At 45.6% G+C, this 18111-nt stretch overlaps 1 protein-coding gene across 3 annotated transcripts in view; it reads right to left on the bottom strand.

Annotated features, from left to right (window-relative positions):
* Positions 1–18111, bottom strand: part of LOC135055754 (arf-GAP with SH3 domain, ANK repeat and PH domain-containing protein 2-like) — a 317938-nt gene that overhangs the window by 166903 nt on the left and 132924 nt on the right. For all 3 annotated transcript variants that reach the window (XM_063960173.1, XM_063960175.1, XM_063960174.1), the window contains exon 2: positions 7263–7335. In XM_063960173.1, the coding sequence (XP_063816243.1) occupies positions 7263–7335 (73 nt within the window). The remainder of the gene's footprint in view (positions 1–7262; positions 7336–18111) is intronic.

Here is an 18111-nt window from a genome sequence, read left to right as displayed (position 1 = left end):
TGAACTTCTGGAAGAGAAGCCAATTGTTTTTGAAAGAAAACGGATAAAGCCGAAATCTGGACCTTGATTGACCCCAATCTAAGGCCCGCATCCACACCAGCCTGCAGAAAATGGAGAAAACGTCCCAACTCAAACTCTTCCATGGGAGCCTTCTTGGATTCACACCAAGACACATATTTTCTCCAAATACGGTGGTAATGTTTAGATGTTACTCCTTTCCTGGCCTGAATAAGAGTGGGGATGACTTCCTTGGGAATACCCTTTCGGGCTAGGATCCGACTCTCAACAGCCATGCTGTCAAACGTAGCCACGGTAAGTCTTGATACACACACGGCCCCTGCTGTAGTAGGTCCACTCGAGGAGGAAGAGGCCGAGGATCTTCTATAAGCAACTCCTGAAGATCTGGGTACCAAGCCCTCCTTGGCCAGTCTGGGGCAATAACGATTGCTCAAACTCTTGTTCTTATTATTATTTTGAGAACTTTTGGAATCAGTGGAAGTGGAGGGAAAACATATACTGACCGAAACACCCACTGGGTCACCAGTGCATCCACTGCTACGGCTTGAGGATCTCTCAACCTGGAACAATATCTCTGAAGCTTCTTGTTTAGACGAGATGCCATCATGGCTACTTGAGGAACTCCCCAAAGACTTGTCACCTCTGCGAAGACTTCTTGGTGGAGGCCCCACTCTCCTGGATGGAGATCGTGTCCGCTGAGAAAGTCTGCTTCCCAGTTGTCCACTCCCGGAATGAAAATTGCTGACAGAGCTCTAACAAGTCTTTCTGCCCAGAGGAGAATCCTTGTCACCTCTGCCATTGCCGCTCTGCTTTTCGTTCCACCTTGCCTGTTTATGTACGCGACTGCTGTTACATTGTCCGACTGGATCTGCACGGGATGATCTTGAAGAAGATGTACCGCTTGTAGAAGGCCGTTGTAAATGGCTCTCAATTCCAGAACATTTATGTGAAGGCAGGCTTCCTGACTTGACCATTTTCCTTGGAAGCTTTCCCCCTGTGTGACAGCTCCCCAGCCTCGGAGACTTGCCTCCATAGTTATTAGGACCCAGTCGTGAATCCCAAACCTGCGTCCCTCTAGTAGGTGAGAACTGTGTAGCCACCACAGGAGTGAAATCCTGGCTTTGGGGGACAGGATTATTTCCCGGTGCATGTGTAGGTGGGATCCGGACCACTTGTCCAACAGGTCCCACTGGAATACTCTGGCATGAAATCGGCCAAACTGTATGGCCTCGTAGGCCGCCACCATTTTCCCCAACAACCGAATGCATTGACGGATCGACACACTTGTTGGTTTCAATATTTGTTTGACCATTTTCTGGATTTCCAGAGCATTTTCCACTGGAAGAAATACTCTCCGTACTTCTGTGTCCAGATTCATCCCTTAAAAGGACAATCTTGTTGTCGGTTCCAACTGCGACTTTGGAAAATTCATGATCCAACCGTGTTGTTGGAGTATTGACAGGGAGAGTGCGATGTTCTGCACCAACTGTTCCCTGGATCTCGCTTTTATCAGGAGATCGTCCAGATAAGAAATTATATTAACATCTCAAATCCGGCAATTTACTGGATCCCAAACAGCATGGATTCACTGGGGGAAGATCATGTCAAACAAATCTTATTGACTTTTTTGATTGTGTGACTAAAGTGATGGATAAAGGTGGAGCCATGGATATAGCTTATCTTGACTTTAGTAAGGCTTTTGACACAGTTCCACATCGCAGACTGCTAAATAAACTTGAAAGTTTGGGATTGGATATTAGGATTATTGAATGGATAAGATCGTGGTTGAAGGATAGAAAACAGAGAGTTGTGGTAAATGGAGTGCATTCACAGGAGGGAAATGTTACCAGTGGAGTACCCCAGGGATCTGTACTTGGACCAGTGCTTTTCAATATCTTTATTGGTGACATTGCAAATGGGATTAAAGGGAAAGTATGCCTTTTTGCAGATGACACAAAGGTATGCAACAGGGTAGACACACCAGGTGGGGTAAAACAAATGATTGAGGATCTAGGTAGACTAGAGGAATGGTCAAGAGTCTGGCAATTACAGTTTAATGCCAAAAAATGCAAAATCATGCACTTGGGTCTCAAAAATCCTAAAGCTAAATACAGTATTAATGGCACTATACTGGAAACTACTGAGGAGGAAAGGGATCTAGGAGTCACTATTTCAGATGACTTAAAGGCAGGTAAGCAATGTAACAAGGCAATGAGGAAGGCTAGTCAGATGCTTGGCTGCATTGGGAGAGGAATCAGCAGCAGAAAGAAAGAAGTAATAATGCCACTGTATAGGTCATTGGTACGGCCTCATCTAGAATACTGTATTCAGTTCTGGAGGCCATATCTTCAAAAGGATATTAATACATTAGAAACTGTACAAAGGAGGGCAACTAAAATGGTGCATGGCCTACATCACAAAACATACCCAGAAAGACTAAGAAATCTCAATATGTATAGTTTGGAGCAGAGAAGAGAAAGGGGGGACATGATAGAAACTTTCAAATATATGAAGGGTTTTAACAAAGTCCAGGAGGGAAACATTCTCCAAATGAAGAGAAGCAATAGGACACGAGGACATGCACTGAGACTGGAGGGGGGGAGGTTCAGGGGAAATTTGCGGAAAAATTATTTCACAGAAAGGGTAGTGGACAAGTGGAATAGCCTCCCATCAGAGGTGGTAGAGGCTAAGACAGTAGAGCAATTTAAACATGCATGGGATAGACATAAGGATATCCTTACAAAGAAATAAGGAACAAATAAGGTTAGTGATAAAAAAAAAATAATATATAAAAAAAAAAAAGGGGCAGACTAGATGGGCCAAGTGGTTCTTATCTGCCGACAAATTCTATGTTTCTATGTAACTCCTATTTGACGAAGGAGGACCATCATCTCCGCCATCACCTTGGTGAATACCCTCGGTGCCGTGGAGAGTCCGAACGGCAACGTCTGGAACTGGTAATGGCAATCCTGTACTGCAAATCTCAGATAAGCTTGGTGAGGAGGATAAATGGGAACATGCAAGTAAGCATCCTTTATGTCTATTGACACCATGAAGTCCCCTTCCTCCAGACTGGAAATCACTACTCTCAGGGATTCCATCTTGAACTTGAACCTTTTCAGGTAGAGATTCAGATTTTTCAGGTTTAAAATCGGTTTGACCGAGCCGTCCGGCTTCGGAACTACGAAGAGGCTTGAATAAAAACCTTCTCCTTGCTGTGACAAGGGTACCAGGACAATGACCTGATCCTGACATAAATTTTTGAATTGCCATTGCTAATGCCTCTCTTCCTGGAAGAGAAGCTGGCAAGGTCGATTTGAAAAATCGGCATTGGGGGACATCTTGAAACTCTAGTTTGTACCCATGGGACACTATTTGTGAGACGCATGGGTCCAGGACAGATTAAATCCAGATTTGGCTGAAAAGTTTCAGACGTGCTCCCACCCGAGCGGACTCCCGCAAGGGAGCCCCAGCGTCATGTTGCAGATTTGGCAGGAGCAGGGGTTGACTTCTGCTCCTGGGATCCTGGAGACGCTGCAGACTTCTTTCCTTTTCCCCTTCCCCTACCTGCAAAGAAGGGGGAACCTTTGGCCTTTTTGTATTTGTTGGGCCAAAAGGACTGCATGTGAGAGTGATGTGTCTTTTTTGCTGGTGCAGGAGCAGAAGGCAAGAATGTCGACTTACCTACGGTAGCCGCCGAGACTAGCGCATTCAGCCCATCACCAAACAAGGCCTCACCTTTATACGGGAGAGCCTTCATATTTCTTTTAGAATCTGCATCAGCATTCCACTGGCGAATCCACAACGCCCTCCGAGCCGATACTGCCATGGTAGCGGTTCTTGATCCCAAGAGACCAATATATTTCTTGGTTTCTAGTACGTACGCAGCAGCGTCTTTGATATGACCTAACGTTAGGAGTATCTCGTCTCCATCTATTGTGTCAATGTCTAATGACAAGTTTTCTGACCACTTTTCAATAGCACTACTCACCCATGCACAGACAATGGTAGGCCTGAGTAGTGTCCCATTGGCCACATCAATAGATCACCTCACTCACTTGCGGTCTGTCGGCTCCTTAAGTGAAGCCATTCCAGGCGCAGGGAGAAACACCTTTTCTCTTTTTTGACAGGGCCCTGTCTAAAATGCGGGGTGACTCCCACCTTTTGGAAAAAGGTAAGCTGCCTGAATTCCTTTTGGGAATCTGAAATTTCTTTTCAGGTTAAATCAGACTCCCTCCAAGAGACTGTTCAACTTCTGAGGTGGAGGGGAAATTACATTACTTCTTTACTAAAGTAAACCCTCTCCTTGTGGTAAAAGAGGGGGCTTCATTACTTCTAACACCTCCTTTATAGCTAGAACATGTTTTGAATGCTTTTTGCTAACTTAGGACCTATTCCCCTGGAATCACTAGTGTCGACACAGGAATCAGAGTCCGTGTCGGTATCAGTTTGTACTACTTGTGCAAATTTGTATGTGACCCAGAGGGGTCCCTGTGGATGAAAGGCAGAACTATTAAAAATCACATCTTCAACAGATTATATTCAGTTTTCTGTATGAGATTCAGTAGTGATTCACACTATCATGTAACCTTTCACCCAGTCAGGCTCTTGGTGTCATATTACACCTCTGTGTCTCTAACATGTCTCCCACAGAGGAAGAGATTCCCTGCCAAAGACATGTCACACACGTGCACAACCATGCCACAGACACTCCGGGACTTATAGGGGACAGACCCACAGTAAAATCTGTCAGAGGGACACAGATAGGATTTGCCAGTTCACAACCCAGAGCCAGTAACACAATGTCTGTGAACACAAAATGCCCACTGACATGCAGCGCTTTTATAATGCTAATCACACAATTATATAGCACCAAATTCACTGTGGCCCCCCCTGTTTTGCACCCTGATACTTGTTCAGTAGTGGACGAGGACCAGCATTGTCTCTGCAGCTTGAGGAGAGAAAATGGTGCTGAGCAGTGTGCTGGCTGACTGAGGAGGAAGCTCCACTCTTCAATGGCGTGTTTCTCCTCAGCTTTTCTGAGGTAATTTTTTATACTGGCGGGGGTAGGACTGTGCCTCAGCAACTTATGCCCCTTATTTATGCCAGTTTCCATAGGTTTCATGCTGCCCAGGGCCCCCCCCCCCCCCGCGCCCTGCACCCTGCAGTGCCTGTGTATGTGTGGGCACATGGCGTGCTGCGCTCCCGCCAGCCGCGCGGTACCTTTAGCCATCACTTTTTTGATTGAAGATCTGTCTTCTAACACTCACCTGTCTTCTGGCTCTGTGAGGGGGGTGACGGCGTGCTGTGGGAGTGAGCATCTAGGCACGGCTAGCGTTCAGTTCCCTTCAGTAGCTAACGGTGTCCTGTCAGCCAGAAGCAGTGCAAAGAAACTCTTTAGGAAGTTGGTTCCTACTTCTGCCCCCTCAGTCCCACGAAGCAGGGAGGCTGTTGCCAGCAGTTCTCCCTGAAAATAAAAAAACCTAACATAAGTCTTTTCAGAGAAACTCAGTAGAGCTCCCCTGGAGTGCATCCAGTCTGCCTGGGCACATTTCTAAAACGGAGGTCTGGAGGAGGGGCATAGAGGGAGGAGCCAGTTCACACCCTTGAAAAGTCTTAAAGTGCCCATGGCTCCTGCGGAACCGTCTATACCCCATGGTCATGAAATGGTCCCCAGCATCCTCTAGGACGTATGAGAAAAAGAAAAAAAGGTAAACTTCAGAAATATTGACACTGCGCCCCTGTCTCTAAATCAGGCCCCCAGTTACCTTTACTCCTCTTACTTCTGTGTGTTTGGATCCCTCCACATAGACTGCAAGCTCTCTGCGATACAGCGAATTGTCATCTGTTTCCTATACAATATACATCGACTGCTCTATTCAAGAACATTTATGGGAAACCGACACACGGATTGGCAGCTTTTCATTCTTTAGTATGTGTACAAAACAGTTTTGCATTCCAATTTAAAGGACAACTCTATATAGTTTGAAGAGTGCAGTATAAAAAGCTTTTTGTAGTTAAGAGCAGTCTTAACTAACGGACATGTATCTATTAATAACTTTGACAGTAACCACCTCAAAGCAGCAAGTAATAATAACACGTTGCTGGCTCTAAAATGACCCTAAAAACCCACAACTGTCTCCAGTCCAGCGCACTGACCAGTGTGCATGCTGTAAATTATATGTTACATCACAGTATGCGCCATCTGAACAGCCAGCCCTCCCTGCACACATACAGACAGCGCTAGTACTGAAGAGATGCGCGCAGCACAACATCTCAGCAGGGGATGAGTGGAAGCCACAGAGCATAAATCTTGTTTGACAAGATGTGTATGGATGTCAGGAATAACAACTCTCACACACCTGCTGATGAATGGCAAGAGACAGGAAGACACCATTTTCTGCCACAAAAATCACTCTTGTTTTTCATTTGTGTTTGTGAGACTTCAAGCCAAGGCATGCTTAGTTCATGATCATGGTCTAATACAGACAACTGGTTAAAAACAAACAATCCGGAATAAATATAGTACACGCCTTCTGGGAGACTTTATAGAAAGAAGACTTGGGCAGGGCCAGATGATTTGAATCATGGATATTGGCAGGCAAAGCATGTGATGCCACAAAACACGTCACCATACTCCTGATCTCTCAGAGGCGGACGTAAAATTGGACTTAAGTCTTAATTTTAAGAGCAGAATATGCCTTTCATTACTGCATGCTTATAACTCATACACTATTGTAATCCTGACGAAGGTTATTAAACCGAAACGTTGAAGTGCCACTGGTGTATGGCTCAGTTATGGTAGATAAGGAGACCGGGAGTGCCGCCTGCTCTACAGAGATTGTGCATATATCTTTAGGAAGGCACCCGGCTTGTTGCACATGATACATATGAGTGCCGAGCATTGCTTACTGTATGAATGGTAACCAGCCTTCCCATGCAATGGGTGAGGGGGAAATAAAAAATAACCCCAGGATCTCTTAAGGATTCATCTTGATATTACCACAGCTCAGAAATGCTGTTTATAAAAAAAAAAATCTTGGTCCATCTGTATATATGTACTGTACACAGGCATGTGCTGTACATCAGAATATACAGTTACAGTCTATCAAATAAGAGCCATTCATAACAAGGTGAAAAAGTGTGATCTTTCTCTTTGGTGACAGTTGATACAGAGAGTGCTGAGAAGTACATGAGTGGACATGGGAATATATAGCATGAGCATAAACATTGATCTAACCCACCTTCTCCTGCACTGTGCTTGGCTTTGGCAGCTTTTTTCATCTTGTTGAGAACAGTTCGGTCAGCGTCCAGCGCCTGGAAGGTGAAAGGAAAACTGATTATGACAAATTATGTACACTTTTAAAAAGAAATATGTTACTTAACTGATGATTTTTTGACACAGAAATGGCATTTTTTTTAAATGCAATATAGTTTAAAAATTATTTTTTAAATTACCAGTATATTTAATTCATTTGTAAATAAAATATGTTTATGGGGTGTCTCGGACCACCCCGTGTCCATTAGCCCCCATTATAAATTCACTTTCCACCCCCCATTTCTTTAAACAACCCCACCCCCTCCGGCCAGTGTATTATTGTTGTTGTTGTTGTTGTTTTTTGTATTAACACCCCTCCAGCATCATATTACTATTTTACAGCCCCTCTCCCTCCCTACCATAGGTATTTATTACTCTCCCCCCCCCCCCCCCGTATGCAGAGTGCAGTGGAGCGTTTCTGGGGAGACTGATGATCAGCCTCCCGTACTTGAGGCAGGCATCGCTGGCTTCCCTAGCGTCTGCTGCTCTCTGCAGCCGCTGGGTACATACAGGGGAGATGGGAGCCGGGAGGTCCCTCTTACATTGAAGAGATTCTTCCCACAGCTGTCCAGTGGCGTTTCTTACTGATCGCATCAGATGCGACCATGTCAGGGAAATCCCAGCCTGGTGTGGTCGCACTTGAGGCGACCATGCAAGTTAAGTTGTTAAGGATAATAAATATTTTTCTTAATTGATCTACCACTTTTTTTTTATTTTTAGGCATAGGGTTAAAATAATCTTTTTTCATAAGTGGCTTGATCACTCAGTTGTTTTTGAACGTCAAGATCAAAAATTACCATGTCCTGGAGAACTACAGTTCCATCTTTATCTGCTCTCCTAATAACAATCAAGTGGCTTTTATGAAAAGAATTGAGCACCTGTCTATCTTTCTCACTAAGATGATAAAATCTTATTTTTTTTGTTGTTGTTAATATCCTGTTTTACTTCTTTACCTACCATCCTAAGGAAGGTTTTTTATACTAGGGTTGTTAGATGGTAGGTCAAAACTACTATATACATTTTTTTTAACCATTTAGCTTGTTCAGACTGTGATGAGCGGATTCGGTTTTACTCGGTTTTACTCGGTTCTCAAAACCGAATCTTATTGGCTATCCAAAACACGTGACATCAGTGAGTCAATAAGATTCGGTTTTGAGAACCGAGTAAAACCGAATCCGCTCATTTATAGTTCAGAGGCTGTATTGTCAAAAAATTCACAAGTGTGAGGTTTCTGCTCATTCTGAAGCAGTCAACGAACCAATCAAAGCCATCAAATTCACAAGTTGGCACAAAGACCTCTCGAAAGCAAAGGCGCCTCAGTTAAATGACGACTGGACAGATTAAAAATCAATTCCTCACTTTACTTTGTATGTTTCTTGGATGTCCTCTTGCGCCTACTGCTCCGCGGGTGCTGTCTTCTGGATTTTTGCCCTATAGGGGCACGTCTAGTACTGCTATCACCTGACAACCACCAGTAGACTGTGTGATACTTATAATATTGTTCAACTATTTCAAGTTTTTTTCTTTTAAAGGCAACAATTTCAGATCTATATTTATCTACTTTAATCTTTCTAATCAATGCTCTGTTGCATCCTCCACAATAGCAGGAGTAAAGTCTCTACTGAATATTGTAACTTCCTATCTGGCTTTGGCCAATTCTACGCCCACGTCCTCAATAACCAGCAAGAGGAGTTCAAGAAAAGATGTATTCAAAATACAGCACAATCAGCTGCAAAAATTGGTATTCCTGCGGCCGATCGTTGGCACGTTATTCATTCTAAATCCTCTTGGGATATGTTTAGTCCTAAAGAATTCGGAAAGGAACTCTCCATGAAGGACTAGATCCACTTCCTTCTAGTTGATTGATAAGGGTATTTAAGGAGGCTCAAGGCAACACAATGTATGCTTGTCCTGTGTTTGGTGATGTCCTGAGAAAGACCACGTTCTGTGGTCGAAACGTCGACCAGTATAATGACCACCTGAAGCGAGGAATAAACTTTACTACAGGTCAGCAAAGTCTCCAGTGAGTGCGCTCTGCTTATTGCAAACTGTATATTCTATACATGATATATCGCTACAGTTATTTCTGTTTTTAATAAAAATGCACGGCACATTAGCTTTGCAGTACGTTATTCTCCTTTGAAAGTCATGTGTTATATATACTGAATGCCTGAAGATACAAAATACAGCCTTCTCAGAATACAGAGCTGAGTCTTAATGGTCACAAGGTTCTGACTGTTAGTAATGCAAGAGCTCTGAACAATTATTGTAACCATTGGAAGGTTGGCAGCAAAACAGTGCATCTTCGGGGATGGGTACAAGAAACAAACAAGGTAAATATTAGATTTGATGCAATTAAAGACGTCTTGGGACTCCCAATCCAATAACTGTCCCGCTCTGGATTCTTGTGTGTGAATCACCGTAGAATCACGAAGCAGAATTCCTATTAACCAATCCTTTGCTGAAGATGCCATCGACGGACAAAATGTTTTTCTGATGTTCCTGACTGTCAAACTTCAAAGGAATATTTTGTTTTAGACTAAAAGTATTCTTAAGATTGAAAAATATAAATTTTCTGTGTTAGGAGTATGAACATTCGCAAAAAAAACTAAACGTATTCACTCTATTAATAATTGAGCAGAATTAACCAAGGTCTGCAGTAACAAAGCCAGTAGCAAAAGATGATTAGAGTGCCAAGTTTTACCAAGTAACTATTATGCATTAAAATGGCAGTTTAGCACTGAATTTTGACTTCGTGGAAATGGCTAAATAACCATGCAAAAAAATGTATATGTAGCACACCTACTACACTAATGTATGGAACATATATGATATACCGGCTGTCAGCATACCGGCAGTGAGTGCAGAAAGTTCCGTTGTGGGCTTGCTGCGCTTGCCACGCATCAGGCCCGGCGGATTCACTTGCCATAGGTTATATTCCCACTCGGTTGCTGGCATGGACTCACCACCTGAGTGGGAATACGGGACAGCGGTCGGGATTCCGACCACCGGCATTTAGCTGCCTATCGGGATTCCCGTGGCGGGATCCTGTACGCTGGGATCCCGACAGACAGTATTTTTTTTTCCAAATACATTTTATTTGTGAGATGACAGATACATAGAAAACACAGAAGAAGTGACCTGCGCAGAGGTCTCAATGTACCGTACTTAAAAACAATAGCAATAGCAAAAGTCATAACAGCAGTAAAATGCACATGTAGACCGTTGCAAAAAATAAGAAATAAACACTTCAAAAAGGAGAATTCCATAGTGTCATCTCATTTTTAAATATTGTGAGTATAGAGCCGAAAAGAGGGAGAAAACTCAGAAGAGCGAAAGAACACGCAAAGATAGGATAGAAAAGAAAAGAAAAGGCGAAGCATAAAGAATAAGAGAAAGAAGAGAAGGGAAAAGATGAAAAAAGGAGATTATAAAAAAGAATAGATGAATGATTAATTGATTGAACGAGTGAGGTAGTAAGAATGAATGACTGAATGACCGACTCGACTGGTCAGACCCGCACTCAGATAGTTAACTAAATCCATAGAGGGGTATCGGCTTACCAACAGGCAGTATATTAACCACATTACTAATGTACTAATGCAGCACGGTAAGCACAAAGTTATTAAAACTAAACTGCATGCAACACTTTATTTAGACAGTATATTTGTCTGACAGGTAAGGTTTGGGGATAAAAAAGCATGTGCACTAGGAAAAATATTGGATTTTGGTAGGGGATACTGGGGTGCAGTTTACAGTGGGGTATAGATGGGGTCCACTGAGCCAGTGCATAATAATTAATTTAGTCTGTAAGTGTGTGCTGGCTCCTTCCCTCTATGACCCTCCCCATCAAGTCAGTCCGGAAAACCGCGCCCAAAGAGAGACGGATCATAACTGGGGAGGAAAAGACATACAAGAAAGTAGAAATAACATAACAGAGAAACAGGAGTAGAACCAAAACAAAACTGGAAGCAATGCCAACAGGCGACTAAGAACCAACACACAACACAATAGATGTGCAGGAAGAACAGCACAGGGTGGGCGCCCAGTATCACCTATGGACTCCGAGAATCCATAGGGGATACTGGGATGCAGTTTACAGTGGGGACGTCCCAAAGATCTCATCACAGGCGGGAGTGTGCTGTGAGCCCTGCAATCTTCCTAAAGGAAAACAGGTGATGTCAAGGAGCCTGCCCCGGAGGCTGACCATAGAACTTGACACCCAATGGAGAGGGGAGACCAACTATGGAATAGTGGTCGACCACCCTCCAAAACAGCGAAGAGCTCGAACCGCAGTGAAACTGACAAAGTAACCATAAGAACATGCATCGTCAGTAGCCAAAATACGGAATGCCAGTGAAATCCTCAGCAGGAGACCAAACAATTACGAATTTCAGCCCTGTCAGTAGGAAAAAGGAGGATATGGATGCTTCAGACAACAATCTACCAGCAGACACGAGATCCAGAAGAGTAACAGTCGTTTTGAGAGACCGAAGTCTGCAACAGTTAAAACCTTGAAGGCTAAGGCGTCTGGAGGAATAATGGAGGCTGGAAAAGCAGAACCCCCTGTAGGAACCTCAGGACGACTAAGGAATAGGAAAGAATGTACCACCGAAAAAGAGGTGGAGGATACAGACTCCGTTTAAACCAGATGACCCGCCTCATCTAAGTTCCACAGGAGCGGCCAAAAATGATCGTCCCCCTGGCACTGATAAAGAGGACAGGCCTTTCTTTGTTTTGTTTTTTTAACATAGGAAAATGTAACCACCATAAGACCGGAAGTAAAATAAAAAGGATAACCGGTATAAGCTCCAAAAGGATAGGGAGTCCTTTGAGTAGCCACTGATATAGCCTCCAGAGCTCCTGACCTGGAGTGGTATCATCGAAATTGCTTGTTGATTTGAGACAGCAATCAGTAGACCAGTGGCTATCCCCACCCAGAACTGCCTGTTGCAGCTCTGACAGTGCAAACCTCACTCCCCCCGAGTGTAAATCTTGTCTGTCCAAGAAGATTTGGCTTTTAAGGGTTTACTGACGGTGTAAACATAACCAAAATAAATGTTGGCGTACTGCTTCTCCCAGTAGAAGATCGTGGCATCCACTCTCTGCGTAGTTCTTATTTTGTTTCGTCCCCGTATGGTAGTATGCTACAGCCGTGGTATACTGGATGGATCCGGAATAGCCTGGCCCTTATCCGGGGAAAAATCGTGATGAAAACAAGTAAGATCCCCGTCAACGTAAATTTCAGGAGAGTGGTTAGCAATCTGGACCAGTGACCCTAGAACCTGAGAGTCCAGTGTTAACGCCCCCAAGTTCCAGAGACTTGCATAGTGGCCACTAGCACCCCGGTCAATGCCAAAGGAGCAACCGTCTAGTCTAAATGGTGTCTGCAACTACCACTGCAGCAAGTCACGTCTGAGGAGCTAGGCAGCGAGTCACGTCTGAGGAGCTACGCATAGTAAGCGATGCCTGTGCAGGCGTGAACTGGACCCATTGAGTAGGAGATCCAACTGGAATGTCCCAAAGGGAGATATGTCACACTGAACTCTCTCTTAAGGATGCAATGTCTTACCAAGGAGATGAATGGAAGAGAAATGGAGACCAGACAACTGTACGATCATTCCTACCATGGTTCAGATTTCCTGGGTCCTAGTGAGGGAAAGGAACCCGCCTATAAGATGTGTTTTGGATCGGGTTTGGAAACCGCAGTCGCCCTGTGGAGACTGAATGAGATATTCGGAGATCCAGGCATCACCTATACCGAATAAGCATAATACTGTGTTCCCTGGAGGGTGCTGATCTAAGAAGATTGTCCAAGTATGAAGCTAAATTTTCCCCCTCATGAGCCGATTGAAAATCAGTCACGCCATTAACTCCGTGAAAACCCTCGGCTGGCTAGAGGTCAAGAGGCAGTGTCTGAAACCAAAGCGAGGGTTCTTGAAGGTAAGTCATAGGCGAGCCTGATGTAGTCAGAATGGGAAGTAGAGATCTGTGTCCTAGAAATTGCACGGATCCACGAACTCTGACTTCTGCAAGTCCGAGCTCCCCACCCTTGGGCCTGGAGTCAAGAAAATTATTGTCAGTACGTGACCGTTGTCCGACTTCTCAGGCCACCATAAATTGTAGAAGAACCCCCTGTTCCCCTGATGTGGTGGAACTGGGGCAATGACTCCTGCTTCCAGGAGCTCTGGATAGCCGCTTGCAGAGCTAACCAATACCTTTGAGCAACTGGTCACTGAGGTCCTGAACTGCAGCGTCCTGAACTGCAGCGTGGAACCCTTGGTGTCGTCTGAGGCTACTGTGACTCTACTTCTAAAGCCTGGTGGCCGCGAAGCTGAAGAAGCAGTGTACGCTCGCTTGAAGGTTGGGCTGTAGATGGGAGATAAGTGGATCTACTGGCCTGTGAAACCACTTATTTAATCATGAGCCGAACAGGGAATTTCTGTTGGAAAAGAACCTGCCCCACCGTTTACTTAGCCTGTGTCTGCCGTCTCTGACAGTAACCAGGAGCTACAAGCCGAAATTTCCTACTATTAAATCCCAGATTGAGTAGTCCCATTTCTATTTCCCTGGAAGCCTTTCTGTTAGAAGCAGGGTCAGATTAAGGCCCTCACGGGCCTGGGGATGAAACTGTTCAACGGCCAATCATGAGGAGAAGAAAAGGTGTGGCCAGGGCCGTGTAGGCATGTACACCCTGTACACTATGCCCTCTATATATTTACAACATTTTTACTACTTATGATTTAAGGCCGACAGTGTAGCCAGCTGGTGGCTGGTCATCATGCGGTCATGATGATGTGCCTGTTTTTATGCGGAGGATTTTATTAGGGAATGAAGTTCACAAGATCATATACGATCTACTAAGAAATCCGTGTAACTATAGAATCCACTGAGGGTGGATTCCTAGGCTTCTATCAGCAGGAAAGAAAATAAGAATTTACTCACCGGTAATTCTATTTCTCGTAGTCCGTAGTGGATGCTGGGAACTCCGTAAGGACCATGGGGAATAGCGGGCTCCGAAGGAGGCTGGGCACTCTAGAAAGATTTAGGACTACCTGGTGTGCACTGGCTCCTCCCACTATGACCCTCCTCCAAGCCTCAGTTAGGACACCGTGCCCGGACGAGCAGACATAATAAGGAAGGATTTAGAATCCCGGGTAAGACTCTTACCAGCCACACCAATCACACCGTACAACTCGTGATACAATATCCAGTTTGACAGTATGAAAACAACTGAGCCTCTCAACAGATGGCTCAACAATAACCCTTTTGTTAACAATAACTATTTACAAGTATTGCAGACAATCCGCACTTGGGATGGGCGCCCAGCATCCACTACGGACTACGAGAAATAGAATTACCGGTGAGTAAATTCTTATTTTCTCTAACGTCCTAGTGGATGCTGGGAACTCCGTAAGGACCATGGGGATTATACCAAAGCTCCCAAACGGGCGGGAGAGTGCGGATGACTCTGTAGCACCGAATGAGAGAACTCCAGGTCCTCCTCAGCCAGGGTATCAAATTTGTAGAATTTTGCAAACGTATTTGCCCCTGACCAAGTAGCTGCTCGGCAAAGCTGTAAAGCCGAGACCCCTCGGGCAGCCGCCCAAGATGAGCCCACCTTCCTTGTGGAATGGGCCTTTACAGATTTTGGCTGTGGCATGCCTGCCACAGAATGTGCAAGCTGAATTGTACTACAAATCCAGCGAGCAATAGACTGCTTAGAAGCAGGAGCACCCAACTTGTTGGGTGCATACAGGATAAACAGCGAGTCAGATTTTCTGACTCCAGCCGTCCTGGAAACATATATTTTCAGGGCCCTGACAACGTCTAGCAACTTGGAGTCCTCCAATTCACTAGTAGCCGCCGGCACCACAATAGGCTGGTTCAGGTGAAACGCTGACACCACCTTAGGGAGAAATTGGGGACGAGTCCTCAACTCTGCCCTATCCATATAGAAAATCAGATAAGGGCTTTTACATGATAAAGCCGCCAATTCTGACACTCGCCTGGCTGAAGCCAAGGCTAATAACATGACCACTTTCCACGTGAGATATTTCAGATCCACGGTTTTTAGTGGCTCAAACCAATGTGATTTTAAGAAACTCAACATCATGTTGAGATCCCAAGGTGCCACTGGAGGCACAAACGGGGGCTGAATATGCAGCACTCCTTTTACAAAAGTCTGAACTTCAGGTACTAAAGCTAGTTCTTTTTGAAAGAAAATCGACAGAGCCGAGATCTGTACTTTAAAGGAGCCTAGTTTTAGGCCCATATCCACTCCTGCTTGCAGGAAATGCAGAAATCGACCTAGTTGAAATTCCTCTGTTGGGGCCTTATTGGCCTCGCACCATGCAACATATTTTCGCCATATGCGGTGATAATGCGTTGCCGTAACATCTTTCCTGGCCTTAATAAGCGTAGGAATGACTTCTTCCGGAATACCCTTTTCCTTTAGGATCCGGTGTTCAACCGCCATGCCGTCAAACGCAGCCGCGGTAAGTCTTGGAACAGACAGGGCCCCTGCTGTAGCAGGTCCTGTCTGAGCGGTAGAGGCCACGGGTCCTCTGAGAGCATCTCTTGACGTTCCGGGTACCACGCTCGTCTTGGCCAATCCGGAACCACGAGAATTGTGTTTACTCCTCGCTTTCTTATTATTCTCAATACCTTTGGAATGAGAGGCAGAGGAGGGAACACATAAACCGACTGGTACACCCACGGTGTTACCAGAGCGTCCACAGCTATCGCCTGAGGGTCCCTTGACCTGGCGCAATATTTTTTTAACTTTTTGTTGAGACGGGACGCCATCATGTCCCCCTGTGGTTTTTCCCAACGGTTTAGCAGCATCTGGAAGACTTCTGGGTGAAGTCCCCACTCCCCCGGGTGGAGGTCGTGTCTGCTGAGGAAGTCTGCTTCCCAGTTGTCCACTTCCGGAATGAACACTGCTGACAGTGCTAGTACATGATTCTCCGCCCATCGGAGAATCCTTGTGGCTTCTGCCATCGCCATCCTGCTTCTTGTGCCGCCCTGTCGATTTACATGGGCGACTGCCGTGATGTTGTCTGACTGGATCAGCACCGGCTGGTGTAGGAGCAGGGATTTTGCTTGACTTAGGGCATTGTAGATGGCCCTTAGTTCCAGAATATTTATGTGAAGGGAAGTCTCCTGACTCGACCATAGTCCTTGGAAGTTTCTTCCCTGTGTGACTGCCCCCCAGCCTCGAAGGCTGGCATCCGTGGTCACCAGGACCCAGTCCTGTATGCCGAACCTGCGGCCCTCTAGAAGATGAGCACTCTGCAGCCACCACAGTAGAGACACCCTGGTTCTTGGAGACAGGGTTATTAAGCGATGCATCTGAAGATGCGATCCGGACCACTGGTCCAACAGGTCCCACTGAAAGATTCTGGCATGGAACCTGCCGAAGGGAATTGCTTCGTAAGAAGCCACCATCTTTCCCAGGACCCGCGTGCAGTGATGCACTGATACCTGTTTTGGTTTCAGGAGGTCTCTGACTAGAGATGACAACTCCCTGGCTTTCTCCTCCGGGAGAAACACTTTTCTCTGGACTGTATCCAGAATCATACCCAGGAACAGTAGCCGTGTCGTCGGAACCAGCTGTGACTTTGGGATATTCAGAATCCAGCCGTGCTGGTGCAGCACTTCCTGGGATAGTGCTACTCCCACCAACAACTGTTCCTTGGACCTCGCTTTTATTAGGAGATCGTCCAAGTACGGGATAATTAAAACTCCCTTTCTTCGAAGGAGTATCATCATTTCCGCCATAACCTTGGTAAATACCCTCGGTGCCGTGGACAGTCCAAACGGCAGCGTCTGGAATTGGTAATGGCAATCCTGTACCACAAATCTGAGGTACTCCTGGTGAGGATGGTAAATGGGGACATGCAAGTAAGCATCCTTGATGTCCAGGGATACCATGTAATCCCCCTCGTCCAGGCTTGCAATAACCGCCCTGAGCGATTCCATCTTGAACTTGAATTTCTTTATGTATGTGTTCAAGGATTTCAAATTTAGAATGGGTCTCACCGAACCGTCCGGTTTCGGTACCACAAATAGAGTGGAATAATAACCCCGGCCTTGTTGAAGTAGGGGTACCTTGATTATCACCTGCTGAGAATACAGCTTGTGAATTGCCGTTAGCACCGCCTCCGTGTCTGAGGGAGCAATTGGCAAGGCAGATTTTAGGAACCGGTGGGGTGGGGACGCCTCGAATTCCAGCTTGTACCCCTGAGATACTATTTGCAGGATCCAGGGATCCACCTGTGAACGAACCCACTGATCGCTGAAATTTTTGAGGCGACCCCCCACCGTACCTGGCTCCGCCTGTGGAGCCCCACCGTCATGCGGCGGACTTGGAAGAGGAAGCGGGGGAGGACTTTTGCTCCTGGGAACCTGCTGTTTGTTGCAGCCTTTTTCCCCTACCTCTGCCTCTGGACAGAAAAGACCCGCCTTTTCCACGCCTGTTTTTCTGGGTCCGAAAGGACTGAACCTGATAAAACGGCGCCTTCTTAGGCTGTGAGGGGACATGGGGTAAAAATGCTGACTTCCCAGACGTTGCTGTGGAAACTAGGTCCGAGAGACCATCCCCAAATAATTCCTCACCCTTATATGGCAACACTTCCATGTGCTTTTTAGAATCTGCATCTCCTGTCCACTGGCGAGTCCATAAGCCTCTCCTAGCAGAAATGGACAATGCACTTACTTTAGATGCCAGTCGGCAGATTTCCCTCTGTGCATCTCTCATATATAAAAGACTG

Source organism: Pseudophryne corroboree, chromosome 3 (genome assembly GCF_028390025.1).
Source record: "Pseudophryne corroboree isolate aPseCor3 chromosome 3, aPseCor3.hap2, whole genome shotgun sequence".
Lineage (NCBI taxonomy): Eukaryota > Metazoa > Chordata > Amphibia > Anura > Myobatrachidae > Pseudophryne > Pseudophryne corroboree.
Note: the sequence above shows the minus strand (reverse complement) of the source record. Positions and strands in the feature narration are given on the sequence as shown.